At 41.9% G+C, this 17,855-nt stretch overlaps 1 protein-coding gene across 1 annotated transcript; it reads left to right on the forward strand.

The window, feature by feature from the left end:
- Positions 1-1,333: 1,333 nt before the first annotated feature.
- Positions 1,334-2,386, forward strand: LOC130277486 (3-galactosyl-N-acetylglucosaminide 4-alpha-L-fucosyltransferase FUT3-like). The gene has a single exon (XM_056528161.1). It carries the CDS (start codon positions 1,334-1,336, stop codon positions 2,384-2,386), a length of 1,053 nt encoding a protein of 350 aa, XP_056384136.1.
- Positions 2,387-17,855: the final 15,469 nt, after the last annotated feature.

Consider the following 17,855-nt stretch of genomic DNA (forward strand, 5'->3'; position numbering starts at 1 on the left):
GGAAGCTAATCAGGTAGGTATCCAAGTAGGTAGCCAGGAAGCTAGGCAGATAGGTATACCCCCCAAATGCCAGGATAAAATTAAATTATAGAAAAAACTACAACTATTACCTTATGTCCAATTCAGCAATCTCCACCGCAATACAGCCTGGCTGCATGTTTCCTCCTCCACAGTGCAGGTTCTGATGGGTGACATCATCGCGCCTACACTGAGTTCACAGTCTCCTTTCAGGAGGCCATAAGGCCATAAGTTATGCTGCTTACACCGACAGGCAGCGTTATCCCTTACAGTTAAAAATGGTGCTCATGAGCACCTGTGCCTCCCTTCCTTCCATGGTTAAGGTCTTTGGTCAGTGCCCAATGTGTCAGTCTGCCCCTGTGTTGCATCAATAACCCGCTATGGATGGGATAATCAGACTTTTGAAACATGAGAGACATTCTGTAGAATTATATTATGTATATAGTAAAATTGGTTTTTATAAAACATGCTACAGTATGTTCTCCTCTAGTCATTCTGAGGTGAATGGATTAGTCCTAAATATCTCTACTGAGGGATTTACATTGGTTGGCTCCCAGCGGATTTAATATTAAATAAATGTACTCATTAATTCTGAGCTGCATTGCCCACTGTGTGATGCATGTCTTAAGGTCATTCCATGATGTAACAGCTACAACATCTCTAGACCTGGCCTGAAGACCTGGAAGGTTCCAGATATGAAGCCCTTATGCAACCTATCCTCAAATTTTCTTTTTATGCCCTCCTTGATAATCCCTTAGGTTGACTTGTTGTAAAGCTCCAGGATTATCTACATTATCTCTGTAGTAGTAATGGTACCCTAAATGATCCCAGGCAGGGAGGCCTAACTAATGAAGATTGGAGATGGATCGCCCTTCCTCAATGTAAGCTAGACTTACAGGATCCTGTCTCTTTGGGGAGGGAGATGCTGGGCTGGGGGGGGCCTGTTCACAATGTTCCACAATGCGATGTAATGTTCTTGTATGAATGTATGGGCTACCTCTCTCACAGCCAGATGACAAAGTGTCATCAGTATATTGTAGCTGCATAAGATTATTTCATATAAATGGCACAAAACAATACAACATCTGCAAAACACATTGGCAACAAGGCAGAAATCCTACCACCAACATTCTTGCCCTAAAGGACCATGTAGCGGGCCACTGCATATATAATGCTATGTAAATCTCACCTATCATAAAGCTGTAATAAAAAAAAAACTTTATCGAAATTATGTATCAGATAGTTTTATGCTTGCTAAAAACAACTAGTTAATAAAATGAACTAATAAAATTGCTATTTTATTTCAGATGTGAAAATGATGCCTGCATTACAACTTACATCTAACCATAAATATTTCCTAGCATTCCCCATGTTAGCTTTAATAGTGTTCCTACTATCTGCATATAGTAAGTTTGAGGAACATGGCTCTCTAGTACCCTATTGTTCTAGTCAGCTTCTTTCACCAGAAATAGAAGCAGATTTGATTGTGCTGCTATGGACATGGCCTTTTGGGGACCATTTTCCATTAAATGAGTGTCCAAAACCCTTTAATGACCCTCGGTGCTTTTTCACAGACAACCGCAGCTGGTACTCGAATGCAAATGCTGTCATTTTCCACCACAGAGATGTTTGCAGCTCAGAAAGTCAAATGCCACAGACCCCAAGACCTGAAGGACAGTACTGGGTGTGGTTTAACTTGGAATCTCCAAGCCATTCTCCAAACTTGCACTTTATGGACAACCTCATCAACCTCACCATGACCTACAGAAGTGACTCTGATATCTTCACTCCTTATGGTTGGTTGCAGAAGAAGAATGTATCTCAAAACTTTACTATCCCAGATAAGTCAAAATTGGTAGCATGGGCTGTAAGTAACTGGAATCCTAGTTCTAGACGGGTTCAGTATTATAATGAACTAAAGGATCACATACCCATAGATGTTTATGGCCGACAACACAATAGGTTATCGATGAACAACTTCAATGAAGTCTTATCAAACTATAAATTCTACTTATCATTTGAGAACTCTATACATAGAGACTACATCACAGAAAAACTCTGGAGGAATGCCCTAGAGTCTGGAACTGTGCCGGTAGTTCTTGGCCCACCTAGAGAAAATTATGAAAAATTAATTCCTTCCGATTCTTTTATTCATGTTGATGATTTTCCTAGTGCAAAAGACCTTGCTGACTACCTGCTGGAACTGGACAAAGACCCTATTAAATATGAACAGTATTTCAAATGGAGGTCAAGACTGCAACCAGTTGGGGGTATTCATTGGCAAACTCAATACTGCAAAGCCTGTATAGCGCTACATAGAGCCCCTTCATATAGAACTATTAAAAGTCTTTCTAAATGGTATACATAATTTATGCACAAATATGTTAACAGCATAGTTTATCTAGTTCTTGAATCAGCAAAGAACATTGCACCATATATGATCTGATTGAAGAATTTGTTTACAAAATTATTTATGACTAAGTTGTAGAAAGGATGTCAGGCCTTAGTGCCATTGTTATCCATGCAGCTCAATGACTTACTGATTGATGGGTAAGAGGGTATAAATAAAAATCAGTTGTGTGAGGGGCTCATTGCTTTTATTTTATATGACAACAATACCAGCTTAAAGATGGACAACTCAAGAGAGGGCAATGAAAATGATATTATGGGGAAAGAGGTTGGTGGGCTTTTCATGGACAGGTATTAGTGAGAATAAGGGAGGAACTTAAAGTGTACCTGTTGTTAGCAAAAACTTTTCCTATAATTTAGAAAATACCATTGTATGTATATTTGTAAAATATATTGGTTAAAAAATTTTGTATATTTTTGGGTGAAAATGTACTGTCTCTTCAGCTATTGTCTGGTTGCCTCTGTGGAGAGACCAAATACAGGAAATGTGGGTGGGACAAGCAGGGCTCTGTGCAGGCTCCTGGCTTGTCAATTATCCTGCTGTGTGAGCCAGGAGCATGTTGCAGAGCCTATCACAGGGCCCGGCTTGTCCTCACTGCATAGAACCCTGCTTGTCCTCAGTGTACAGAGCCCTGCTTGTCCTCAGTGTACAGAGCCCTGCTTGTCCTCACTGCACAGAGCCCCGCTTGTCCTCACTGCACAGAGCCCTGCGTGTCCTCAGTGTACAGAGCCCTGCATGTCCTCAGTGTACAGAGCCCTGCTTGTCCTCAGTGTACAGAGCCCTGCGTGTCCTCAGTGTACAGAGCGCTGCTTGTCCTCAGTGTACAGAGCCCTGCTTGTCCTCAGTGTACAGAGCCCTGCTTGTCCTTAGTGTACAGAGCCCTGCTTGTCCTCAGTGTACAGAGCCCTGCTTGTCCTCAGTGTACAGAGCCCTGCTTGTCCTCAGTGTACAGAGCCCTGCTTGTCCTCAGTGTACAGAGTCCTGCTTGTCCTCAGTGTACAGAGCCCTGCTTGTCCTCAGTGTACAGAGCCCTGCTTGTCCTCAGTGTACAGAGCCCTGCTTGTTAATGGGTTGTCTTATTAAGTTAACTTCTTGACATCATTCAGTGGGATTATTTCTTTGGAAGAAGAGATGTTTGAAATCCCCAAGAAGTTTTTAACATTACACTGCACCTGTTTATCGTTAATGTCTATAATGTCTTCCACATATATTTATATCTTATGTGCCCTTAGCAGACTCTTGAAAGGGCTACGGCCATGAGCATTTACATACTCTTCTGGTAAGTGACATAAAAAAATAAACTAAGCGCCAGGTGTGGCTTTACAGGTTTAGGGATAATGGGGAAGATTAATCCAAACCTGCTGAGAGAAAAAGTTGCTTAGTTGCCCATAGCAACCATTTAGATTGCTTCTTTCATTTTTGAGAAGGCCTCTGAAAAATGAAAGAACTTATCTGATTGGTTGCTATGGGCAACTGGGCAACTTTCCCTCTGGCCAGGTTTTGATAAATCTACCCCAATGTAACAAACAGCTTAGTAAAGATACCCAAACCAAACCCTTACATTTTCAAACCCCAAATTTTAAACTATGAGACCACAGACCTGACCCCAGTATTATCAAACCCCAAGCCTCATTTATCTAATCCCAGATAATAAATCAGACCAGATCAGTCAATTAAAATTTATCCTCTCACATCAGAACTGTATGGGCTGACCTGGGCGCTGCATGTCCTAGTGATGGCCAGTGTCAGGGCATTGTGTACTGGGCAGTCCATTCTTGCCTTTTCACATCACTCTAATAATTGGCTATAAAGTAGATATACGAGGCCACCTAGCATTCATGCATGTTAAACAATCTGACTAGGAAGCCTGTGTGCATGGATACGCTGAAGGATATGCTTCTATGGAGGAATACATTTTTTAAACTGAGTGGATGCTGTTACTTCATGGACTATTTTGTTCCCAATGTGTATTTGGGGCTTAGTAATTCCTGCAGCTTATTGTTAAAGGGTACCTCTCATCAAAAAAACTTTTGATATATTATAGATTAATGTATGCAGAATAACTTCACAATTGCATGTTATTAAAAAATATGCTTCTTTCTATTTAATTTTCCACTTTGAAGAAATGACCAGTAGGGGTCTCCCTACCAGTCCTGGCAGCAAGCATTTCAGACTCATGCTGGAGTCCTAAACACTACGAGCTGCCAGTCTGCTTTGTTCACAAAGGAGAACACTCAGAGCTGCCAGCCTGCTTTGTTCACAGCCTGTTTGGCTGTGAACAAAGCAGGCTGGCAGCTCTGAGTGTTTAGGACTCCAGCATGAGTCAGAAATGCTTGCTGACAGGACTGATCGGGAAAAATACAATAGAAAGAAGCATATTTTTCATTAACATGCTATTGGAAAGTTATTCAACATTCATTAATCTAAAATATATCAAAAGTTTATTTGATGAGTGGTACCCTTTAAGAACTATGTTGCTGTTGAGCACGATTGATATTATTTGCCTGTTTAAGGCTACTGTCACACACTGACGTTTTTGAGCCAAAACCAGAGGTGGACTCAAAATAAATGGTAAATATAAAACAAGAACTTATACTTCTCCTTCTGCAGGATCCACTATTGGTGTTAAAGGGGCACTCCCTTGGAAAACCTTTTTTTTTATTTTATTTTTATAAATCAACTGGTGCCAGAAAGTTAAACAGATTTGTAATTGACTTCTATTAAAAAATCTTAATCCTTCCAGTACTTATTAGCTGCTGAATACTACATAGGAAATGGTTTTCTTTTTGGAACACAGAGCTCTCTGCTGACAATATGAACACAGTGCTCTCTGCTGACCTCTCTGTCCTTTTTAAGAACTGTCCAGAGTAGGAGAAAATCCCCATAGCAAGCATATGCTGCTCTGGACAGTTCCTAAAACGGACAGAGATGTCAGCAGCGAGCACTGTGCTCATGATGTCAGCAGAGAGCTCTGTGTTCCAAAAAGAAAACCATTTCCTCTGTAGTATACAGACCCTAAAAAGTACGGGAAAGATTAAAGCAAAGGTCCTACAGACTCCTAAGAACTTTTTACAAACCAGGTTTTACACTTCATTACCTGCAGAGAAGGGAAAGGAAAGAAGAAGAGAATTGGATTGAGAGATAGACACTGATGGCTGAAAGGCAAGGAGTCTCTCCTTAAACAGACACTGGCCAAAAAGACAAAAAATGGGACTCTCTTTTGGGAAGTATCCTCTGCTAAGAAACAAAACCTTCATTAGAAGGCTCAAGTGCCGTCCAACTTTGGAGGCACAACACTATATCACACAAGGAGAGATTTATCAAAACCTGTCCAGAGGAAAAGTTGAAAGAAGCGATCTGATTGGTTGCTATGAGCAACTCGGCAACTGTTCCTCTGGATGGGTTTTGATGAATCTCCCCCACAGTCCTCCGCATTAGAACTTAGCTCCACCATCCATCTTCTTAGTGGGATTATTCATACCAAAATACCATAAACAAAATGGTTTAGGTGTAAAGCACTTCTGAAGGATCACCACAGACAAATGTTGATCTTACTTTTTCATTTTACTGTTGTACATGAACATATAAAAAATAGGAAATCATGTTCTGACACCCAATCTAGCACCTTCCCCAGGTACAAAATGTATACCTTATTAGGTGACATGGATCACTCTTGTCTCAATAAAGAGAGTACACCAAGAAAGCTAAACCAAGTTCTCCCTCAAGCCTCTCCTGGAAGATGTCACTGAAGAAGAGCATGCTCCATTGGGAGGATATGTGAAGAAAAACCAAACACAATGATGGCGCTGTCTGGTGCTGTCGGCTCGTGGTGGCAGCCTCCGAAATTGTTGCAAAGCGACCGTGACAGCGGAGCAGGCGTAGAAATGTAGAGATAGCTCCGGTTGCGTGGACTGTCTGGATAGGAAAAAGAGGGTCTTTTGGGCGCACAACATGATGAAACGGATAAACCACAAACACTGTGTAAAAATAAAAACATGAATTTATTACGAACAACGTCTTTTGGAAGCTTGTGCTACCTTTATTAAGTCTCAAGACTTGATAAATAGAAGGGGAGTTGCTTTAGAAGTGAAACCATGCCCAAAAATTTTTCATTTTGGCATAATATTCTGGTGCAGTTTATGTCAACTAATAGTTGGTTTAAAATTAGAATTGAGATTTATCAAAACCTGTGCAGAGGAAAAGTTGCCTAGTGGCCCATGGCAACTAATCAGATCGCTTCTTCATATTTACCAAGTCCTCTGCAAAATGAAAGAAGCAATCTGATTGGTTGCTATGGGCAACTGGGCAACTTTTCCTCTGGACAGGTTTTGATAAATCTCCCCCTATATACAGTCTAAAGGGACTGATGCACCCTGGTGCACTGTCTAGTATAAGTTTACATTATGCTAGATGTAGACATTTTCAGTAACTCAGGGCCATTGTAGTAGTTATTAGTGTTGCTCACGAATATTCGCAATGCGAATATTATTCGCGAATATCGCATATTCGCGAATTCGCGAATTTCGCGAATATAGCGCTATATATTCGTAATTACGAATATTCGTTTTTTTTTTTTTTTTTTTTTTTTTTTCACAGTACACCTCACAGTGATCATCCCTCTCTGCTTCCAGCTTGTGTGGTGTAAAGAAGGCTGTAATACTACTGTGTGAGACTGTCGTGGGAAAATTCGCATATGCGAAAATATTCACATATGTTAATTTTCGCATACGCGAATATTCGCAGGTGCGAAAATAAAACAGGCATATAACGAATATGCGAATATTCGCGAATATATGACGAATATTCGTCCATATATTCGCGAATATTCGCGAATTCGAATATGGCCTATGCCGCTCAACACTAGTAGTTATAATGCCACAATATATGTTCAATCTATTTTTTACCATTACCGTATTTTTCGCCGTATAAGACGCACTTTTTCTTCCCCAAAACTGGGGGGAAAAAGTCAGTGCGTCTTATACGGCGAATACACACCTATCGCGGCGGTCCCTGCAGCCATCAACGGCCGGGACCCGCGGCTAATACAGGACATCACCGATCGCGGTGATGCCCTGTATTAACCCTTCAGACGCGGCGATCAAAGCTGACCGCCGCGTCTGAAGGGAAAGTGACACTAACCCGGCTGTTTGGTCGGGCTGTTCGGGACCGCCGCGATTTCACCGCGGCGGTCTCGAACAGCCCGACTGAATAGCCGGGTTAGTGCTTACAGGACACCGGGGGGGACCTTACCTACCTCCTCGGTGTCTTCTCCGTTCAGGGATCCCCTGTATGGCCGGCGCTCTCCTTCCTCGTCATCACGTCGTCGCGTACGTGCGTCGGCGTGCGTAACGACGTGATGGCGGCGACGGAGAGCGAGGATACCCGGCCGGCAGCAGAGACGTTCCGGAGCGACGGGGACACGGCAACAGCGATGGAGCGACATCCAGGGCAGCGGTGACGGGTCCGGAGCGGCGGGGACACGTGAGTATTACCTCCTCCTGCAGTGGTCTTCAATCTGCGGACCTCCAGATGTTGCAAAACTACAACTCCCAGCATGCCCGGACAGCCAACGGCTGTCCGGGCATGCTGGGAGTTGTAGTTTTGCAACATCTGGAGGTCCGCAGGTTGAAGACCACTATTGGGTTAAAAATCTTTATTTTTTAAAATTTTGTCCCTAAAAATTGGGTGCGTCTTATACGCCGGAGCGTCCTATAGGACGAAAAATACGGTACTTTAAAAACTTCTATAAAAAGAAAAGAAGAAAAAAAAACTTTCCAGAGGACTCTTGACTCATCTGTCTACATGCAGACTTTACCTAAGAAGCTGTATTTCAAGTTTACTTTAAATGTAATGACTTTAATGGGTTTGCTATGTCATTTACACATGAAAGTGCTTGGATTGACTTGCTCCGCCCTTTAAATAAAATCTTTACTTCTGATGTTAATTCTTCTAAGACCTAATGGCTTTGGTAAGCCTTTACTTTACTACCCTATATTCCCTTTATCCTGTCACAGGAAAGATAAGGTGTTATAAAGGAATTACATAAAAGCAGAGTTGAAGTTTTTATTTACCTTTTTTGTATATATCTAAATATAGAGGCCCCAGCACTCAAGGCACATGCCCTGCCAGCCTACCTCCCAACTATGCCTCTGCATCAATGGATTATAAGTGGAGCCACTAGTGACATACATAGGATAAAGGGGATCCATAGAAAAGGGTGAAATGGGCTCACTATTATGGTCTCTGATTTGTCTCCTAGGACAGAGAAGTCTGTTTTTTTTTTTTATTTCCATTTGCTTTCCATGACCCATTGGTCAATTCCCCCTCCATTATTTTATTCTAAAATGTTTAACCCCTTAAGGACTCAGCCCATTTTGGCCTTAAGGGCACAGACAATTTAATTTTTACGTTTTCGTTTTTTCCTCCTCGCCTTCTAAAAATCATAACTCTTTTATATTTTCATCCACAGACTACTATGAGGGCTTGTTTTTTGCGAAACCAGTTGTCCTTTGTAATGACATCACTCATTATATCACAAAATGTATGGTGCAACCAAAAAACACTATTTTTGTGGGGAAATTAAAAAGAAAAACGCAATTTTGCTAATTTTGGAAGGTTTTGTTTTCACGCCGTACAATTTATGGTAAAAACGACGTGTGTTCTTTATTCTGAGGGTCAATACGATTAAAATGATACCCATTATTACATACTTTTCTATTATTGTTGTGCTTAAAAAAAATCACAAACTTTTTAACCAAATTAGTTTGTTTATAATCCCTTTATTTTGATGACCTCTAACTTTTTTATTTTTCCGTATAAGCGGCGGTTTGAGGGCTCATTTTTTTGTGCCATGATCTGTACTTTTTTTTGATACCACATTTGCATATAAAAAACTTTTAATAAATGTTTTATAATTTATTTTTAATAAAATGTATTAAAAAAAGTAGCAATTTTGGACTTTTTTTTTCGTTCACGCCGTTCACCGAACGGGATCATTAACATTTTATTTTAATAGTTTGGACATTTACGTACGCGGCGATACCAAATATGTCTATAATATTTATTTTTACGCTTTTTGGGGGTAAAATAGGAAAAAACGGACGTTTTACTTTTTTATTGGGGGAGGGGATTTTAACTTTTACATTTTTTTACATTTTTTTTTACACTTTAATAGTCCCCATAGGGGACTATTCATAGCAATACCGTGATTGCTAATACTGATCTGTTCTATGTATAGGACATAGAACAGATCAGTGTTATTGGCGATCTTCTGCTCTGGTCTGCTCGATCTCAGACCAGAGCAGGAGAAGCCGGGAGCCGGACGGAGGAAGGAGAGGGGACCTCCGTGCGGCGTTATGAATGATCGGATCCCCGCAGCAGCGCTGCAGGCGATCCGATCATTCATTGAAATCACGCACTGCCGCAGATGCCGGGATCTGTATTGATCCCGGCACCTGAGGGGTTAATGGCGGACGCCCGCGAGATCGCGGGCGTCGGCCATTGCCGGCGGGTCCCTGGCTGCGATCAGCAGCCGGGATCAGCCGCGCATGACACGGGCATCGCTCCGATGCCCGCGGTTATGCACAGGACGTAAATGTACGTCCTGGTGCGTTAAGTACCACCGCACCAGGACGTACATTTACGTCCTGCGTCCTTAAGGGGTTAAAAAAATTTTTTACAGCCAGGAAGCCCCTTTATTCTATAAGATTATGTCCTCTTGTAGCAGGAGCTTTCTGTTATAACAGATTTATGTGGATAGTATTGAATTGAGCAAATTAAAACGGGGGTGGGGGGGGGGGGGTGGGGCCTTGGTTGAGCATGGATACTCAACCCCTTAGGAACGAAGCCCATTTTAACCTTAACCCCTTGGGGACGGAGCCCATTATGACCCTAAGGACGGGAGCATTTTTTGCAAATCTGACCACTGTCACTTTCAGCATTAATAACTCTGGGATGCTTTTACTTATAAATTTGATTCTGAGATTGATTTTTCGTAACATATTTTACTTTATGGTAGTGGTAAATTTTCATCGATAGTTGCATCATTTAGCATTTTTCTAAATTTGAAGCTCTCTGCTTGTAAGGAAAATAGACATTCCAAATAAATGATATATTGATTCACATACACAATATGTCTACTTTATGTTTGCATCATAAAGTTGACATGTTTTTACTTTTGGAAGACACCAGAGGGCTTCAAAGTTCAGCAGCAATTTTCCAATTTTTCACAAAATTTTCAAAATCGGAATTTTTCCGGGACCAGTTCAGTTTTGAAGTGGTTTTGAAGGGCCTTCAAATTAGAAATACCCCATGAATTATAAAAACTGCACCCCTCAAAGTATCCAAAATGACATTCAGTAAGTTTGTTAACCCTTGAGGTGTTTCACAGGAATAGCAGCAAAGTGAAGGAGAAAATTCTAAATTGTAATTTTTTACACTAGCATGTTCTGGTAGACCCAGTTTTTAAATTTTTACAAGTGGTAATAGGAGAAAAAGCCGCCCACAATTTGTAATTCAATTTCTCTTGATTAAGGAAATACCTAACATGTGTATGTCAAGTGTTCGGCGAGCGCGGTAGAGGGCTCAGAAGGGAAGGAGCGACAATGGGATTTTGGAGAGTGAATTTTGCAGAAATGGTTTTTGGGTAGTATGTCACATTTAGGAAGCCCCTATGGTGCCAGAACAGCAGAAAAAAAACCACATGGCATACCATTTTGGAAACTACACCCCTCAAAGCACGTGAGCCTTAACACCTCACAGGTGTTTGACGACTTTTCATTAAAATCGGATGTGTAAATGAAGAAAAAAATTTTTCACTAAAGGGCAGTTTTTTCCCCAAATTTACCATTTTTACAAAAGGTAATGGGAGAAAATGCCCCCCAAAATTTGTAACCCCATCTCTTCTGAGTATGGAAATACCCCATGTTAGGACGTAAAATGCTCCGCTGGCGCACTACAATGCTCAGAAGAGAAGGAGCGCCATTGAGCTTTTGGAAAGCAAATTCGTTTGAAATGGTAGTCAAGGGCCATGTGCGTTTACAAAGCCCCCCCGTGGTGCCAAAACAGTGGACCTCCCCACATGTGATCCCATTTTGGAAACTACACCCCTCACAGAATTTAATAAGGGGTGCAGTGAGTATTTACACCCCACTGGCGTTTGACAGATCTTTGGAACAGTGGGCTGTGCAAATGAAAAATAAAATTTTTCATTTTCACAGACCACTGTTCCAAAAATCTGTCAGACACATGTGGGGCGTAACTGCTCACTGCTCCCCTTATTACATTACATGAGGGGTGTAGTTTCCAAAATGGGGTCACATGTGGGTATTTATGTTTTTGCGTTTATGTCAGAACCGCTGTAAAATCAGACACCCCTGTGCAAATCACCAATTTAGGCCTCAAATGTACATGGTGCGCTCTCATTCCTGAGCCTTGTTGTGTGCCCACAGAGCATTTTACGCCGACATATGGGGTATTTACGTACTCAGGAGAAATTGCGTTACAAATTTTGGGGGTCTTTTTTTCCTTTTACTGCTTGTGAAAATAAAAAGTATGGGGCAACACCAGCATGTTAGTGTAAAAAAAATTTTTTTTTTACACTAACAGGCTGGTATAGCCCCCAACTTTTCCTTTTCATAAGGGGTAAAAGGAGAAAAAGCCCCCCAAAATTTGTAGTGCAATTTCTCCCGAGTATGGAAATACCCCATATGTGGCCCTAAACTGTTTCCTTGAAATACGACAGGGCTCTGAAGTGAGAGAGCGCCATGCGCATTTGAGGACTAAATTACGGATTGCATAGGGGTGGACATAAGGGTATTCTACGCCAGTGATTCCCAAACAGAGTGCCTCCAACTGTTGCTAAATTCCCAGCATGCCTGGACAGTCAGTGGCTGGAGTATCCCGCTAGGATTTTGCGCTGCGGCAAAAAATTTACCGCAGCCCAAACTTGAAGCAGGAAACTTACTGTAAACCTGCCCGTGTGAATGTACCCTGTACGTTCACATGGGGGGCAAACCTCCAGCTGTTTCAAAACTACAACTTCCAGCATGTACTGAGGAGTTGTACTTTTGCAACAGCTGGAGGCACACTGGTTGGTAAACCTTCAGTTAGGTTCTGTTACCTAACTCAGTATTTTGCAACCAATGTGCCTCCAGCTGTTGCAAAACTACAACTCCCAGCATGTACTGACAGACCGTGCATGCTGGGAGTTGTACTTTTGCAACAGCTGGAGGCACACTGGTTGGAAAACCTTCAGTTAGGTTCTGTTACCTAACTCAGTATTTTCCAACCAGTGTGCCTCCAGCTGTTGCAAAACTACAACTCCCAGCATATACTGACAGACCATGCATGCTGGGAGTTGTACTTTTGCAACAGCTGGAGGCACACTGGTTGGAAAACCTTCAGTTAGGTTCTGTTACCTAACTCAGTATTTTCCAACCAGTGTGCCTCCAGCTGTTGCAAAACTACAACTCCCAGCATATACTGACAGACCATGCATGCTGGGAGTTGTACTTTTGCAACAGCTGGAGGCACACTGGTTGGAAAACCTTCAGTTAGGTTCTGTTACCTAACTCAGTATTTTCCAACCAGTGTGCCTCCAGCTGTTGCAAAACTACAACACCCAGCATGTACTGATCACCAAAGGGCATGCTGAGAGATGTAGTTATGCAATAGCTGGAGGTATGCAACTAAAACTCCCAGCATGCCGAGACAGCTGTTTGCTGTCTGGGCATGCTGGGATTTGCAGTTTTGCAAAATCTGGAGGAATACAGTTTAGAGACCACTATATAGTGGTCTCAAACTGCAGTCCTCCAGCTGTTGCAAAACTACATATTCCAGCATGCCCAAACAGCAAACGGCTGTCTGGGCATGCTGGGAGTTGTAGTTTGGCAACATCTGGAGGGCTACAGGTTAGAGACCACTGTAGCCCTCCAGATGTTGCTAGGCAACTTACCGGCTTCCATAGGATCCAGGGAGCCGTCCTCTTCTGCCGCACGACGTCGCCGCCCGCCAATCTCCGTCGCTGCCCGCCGAACACCGTCGCCCGCTGCCTCCGGACGGGTAAGTGGGCGTCGACGTCCTGCCCCGCCTATTGTGGGTGGGTAGGACGGGGAAAACAAAAGTTAACCCCCCCGCCCCGATCTGCTATTTGTGGTCTCTTTTGACGACCAATAGCAGGGATAGGCGGGGTGGCACCTCTGCCATCTCACTCATATCCCTTCAGGGGGATCGTGGGTGTCTTAGACAACCGCGATCCCCCTTATATTCCGGGTCACCGGGTCACCATAGACCCGTAATGACCCGGAATCGGTGAAAATCGCCGACATGGGGGGGGTCTGATGACCCCCCTGGGCATTTGCGCGGGGTGCCTGCTGATCGATATCAGCAGTCACCCCGGTCCGGTCCCTGCGCGGCGGGACCGAAATTCCCACGGGTGTATGGATACGTCCTTCGTCCTTAAGTACCAGGACGCGAGGGCGTATGCATACGCACTTCGTCCCCAACAGGTTACAGGGGTACTCCGGTGGAAAACTTTTTTTTTTTTTTTTATCAACTGGTGGCAGAAAGTTAAACAGATTCTATTAAAAAATCTTAACTCTTCCAGTACTTATCAGCTGCTGAATACTACAGACTGGAAATTATGTTATTTTTGGAACACAGAGCTCTCTGCTGATATCACGAGCACAGTGCTCTCTGCTGACATCTCTGTCCATTTTAAGAACTATCCAGAGCAGCATATGTTTGCTATGGGGATTTTCTCCTACTCTGGACAGTTCTTAAAATGGACAGAGATGTCAGCAGAGAGCACTGTGCTCGTGATATCAGCAGAGAGCTCTGTGTTCCAAAAAGAACATAATTTCCTCTGTAGTATTCAGCAGCTGATAAGTACTGGAAGGATTAACATTTTTTTTAATAGAAGTAATTTACAAATCTGTTTAACTTTCTGGCACCAGTTGATTTAAAAAATAAAAGTTTTCTAACCGGGGTATCCCTTTAAGGACCAGGTAATTTTTGCAAATCTGACCACTGTCCCTTTATGCATTAGTAACTCTGGGATGCTTTTACTTATGAATTTGATTCCAAAAAAGTTTTTTCGTGACATATTGTACATTATATTAGTGGTAAAATGTTGTCGATACTTGCATTTTTCGAACTTTGAAGCTCTTTGCTTGTAAGGTAAATGGATATCCCAAATATTTTATATATTGATTCACATATACAATATGTCTACTTTATGTTGGCATCATAAAGTTGACATGGTTTTTACTTTTTGAAGACATCAGAGGGCTCCAAAGTATAGCAGCAATTTTCCCAATTTTCTTGAAAAATTCTAAATCTATTTTTTTCAGGGATCAGTTCAGTTTGAAGTGGATTTGAGTTCTGTGAGGAATACCACATAAATGACCCAATTTTAGAAAGTACACCCCTCAAAGTTTTCAAAATGACACTCAGAACCTTTGTTAACCCTTTAGGTGTTTCACAGGAATTGCAGCAATGTGGATGAAAAAAATCCAAATCTCCATTTTTAACGCCAACATGTTCTTGTAGCCCCATTTCTTTTATTTTTACAAGTGGTAAAAGAAGAAAAAGTCCCCCAAAATTTGTAACCCAATTTCTCTCGAGTATGGAAATACATCGTATCTGGATGAAAAGTGCTCTGCGGGCATGCAACATGGCTCAGGAGGGAAGGAGCAAATTTGAGATTTTGTAGAGAGAATTTTGCTGCAATTGTTTTTGGGGGGCATTTTGCATTTAGGAAGCCACCATTGTGCAAGAACAGCATTTTAACCCCACATGGAAAACAATTTGGGAAACTACACCCCTCAAGGAACGTAACAAGTGGTATAATGAGCATTTACACCGCACAGGTGTTTGATGACTTTTTGTTAAAGTTTGACATGAAAATTAAAAATTTTATTTTTAATACTAAAATGCCAATGTTACCTCAATTTTTTCATTTTCACAAGAGTTAATCAGAGAAAAATCCCCCAAAATTTGTATCCCAATTTCTCCCGATTAAGGAAATACCCCATATGTGGACAAAAGAGGTCTGCTGGTGCACTACAGGAGTGCTAGTGGGCTTTTGGAGAGAGAATTTGGCAGGAATTGAAGTTGGGTGCCATGTGGGTTTACAAAGTCCCCGTGTAGCCAGAACAGTGTAAACCCCACACGTGACACCATTTTGGAAACTACACTCTTTAAGGAATGTCATAAGTGTTACAGGAAGTACTTACATCTCACAGGTTTTTGGAATAGTGGGTTGTAAAAAGGAGAAATCTGATTTTTAACACTAAAATGCTGGTGTTACCCCAAACTTTTCATTTTCACAAGAATTAATCATTGAAAAATCCCCCAAAAATTTGAAGCCCAATTTCTCCCGATTTAGGAAATAGCCCATATGTGGACAAAAAGTGGTCTGCTGGTGCACTACGGGTCTCAGAACCGAAGGAATGCTAGTGGGCTTTTTGAGAGAGAATTTGACAGGAATTGAAGTTTGGGGGCCAAGTGGGTTTACAAAGCCCTCATGTAGCCAGAACAGTGGAAACATGCCACATGTGACACCATTTTGGAAACTACACCCCTTAAGGAATGTTATAAGCATTACAGGGAGTACTTACACCTCACAGGTTTTCGGAATAAATGGTTGTAAAAATGAAAAATCTGATTTTTAACACTAAAATGCTGGTGTTATCCCAAACTTTTCATTTTTCACAAGACCTAGCCAAAATGGGGCCCGGGTGAGTGGCAACATACTGTTGGGCATACAGGTTTGTCTGTGTCACCATCTGGTTGACAAAGTCATCACTGAAATAATAACAAAAAAAGTCTATTTCAGTGAACCCGGCGATGTCAATTTGGATTCAAGGGTTGCCAACAAACCCAGGAATCATGGTCTCAAAGTTCTCTGGGGTAGTCCAGACTGGTTCACCCGTGAAGGGTACCGGTGGACTTGCCTGGTGGGCCAGCATACTAGTACAGGCGAGAGGGTCACTAGTAGTGTTGCTCGCGAATATTCGCAATACGAATTTTATTCGCGAATATCGCATATTCGCGAATTCACGAATATTCGCGAATATAGCACTATATATTCGTAATGACGAATATTCGTTTTTTGTTTTTTTTAATAAATTTTTTTTTCACAGTACACATAACAGTGATCATCCCTCTCTGCTTCCAGCTTGTGTAGTGTAAAGAAGGCTCTAATACTACTGTGAGACTGGCGTGCGAATTTTCGCATATGCGAATATTCACATAAGCAAATTTTCGCGCATGCAAATTTTTGTGTGTGTAAATTTTCGCATATACGAATCGTTGTATTTGCAAATGTTAATTTTTCGCGCATGCGAATATTTGCATATGCGAAAATAAAACGCGAATATTCGCGAATATATGACGAATATTCGTCCATATATTCGCGAATATTCGCGAATTCGAATATGGCCTATGCCGCTCAACACTAGTCACTAGTGCTAGTATAGTTAATCAACCTATAGATCCCTAAAAATAGGAATCCAAAAAATTCCCTAATTTCCCATATATATTCTCTTTATGGTGAACCCACAAGCTTTAATAAATCATAAAGTAAATGTGCATGAACATATAATGAAACTCACACAGGTTAAAAAATGGCAGAGCAGCAGCTCAGTGATTTAGACTATTATCTAGCTACTGTGTATGGAGGCCAGTATACTCTAGCCTTAAATGATTTTCTCTGCTACGGTGGAGATGCCCGGCGTGCCTGCAGTGCACGCTGAGCAATTCTGAGCTGCTGCTTTGCTATATATTAAAATTGTGTCCCTACTCTGCCCCCCTTGACATGTTTCGCTGCCTCTGCAGCTTTATCAAGAGGTAGCGGGCACACAGTAGCTAGATAATAGTCTAAATCACTGAGCTGCTGCTCTGCCATTTTTTAACCTGTGTGAGTTTCATTATATGTTCATGCACATTTACTTTATGATTTATTAAAGCTTGTGGGTTCACCATAAAGAGAATATATATGGGAAATTAGGGAATTTTTTGGATTCCTATTTTTAGGGATCTATAGGTTGATTAAATAATTTAACCCTCCATATATTGGTCCGATTAGTGAATAGTGCTAGTATAGGGCACAAGGTCAGTTGCATGGGGGGGAATCTGGTCTTGCACGGAGGCATCTCTGCTGCCTTGGGGGCTCATCATCAGAACTTGATGATGAGGAGAGCGAGGAAGAGACCAGGAAAGTGGGGTCTCCTCGCACTCACTGGCACTTTCAGTGTCGGAGGCAAGTATGGCATATCCCTCCTCCGCTGAAACACCCTGCAAGCCATTGCTTAACACTTAAGGGAGGGTGTGTGTGTGTGTGTTTTACTTTGTGTATATGTGTAGGGGGGTTCTACTTTATACCTAGCCTTCCCTAATTGTCTAACCCCCAAAAAAAGGGAAAATA

Source organism: Hyla sarda, chromosome 6 (assembly GCF_029499605.1).
Source record: "Hyla sarda isolate aHylSar1 chromosome 6, aHylSar1.hap1, whole genome shotgun sequence".
Taxonomy (NCBI): domain Eukaryota; kingdom Metazoa; phylum Chordata; class Amphibia; order Anura; family Hylidae; genus Hyla; species Hyla sarda.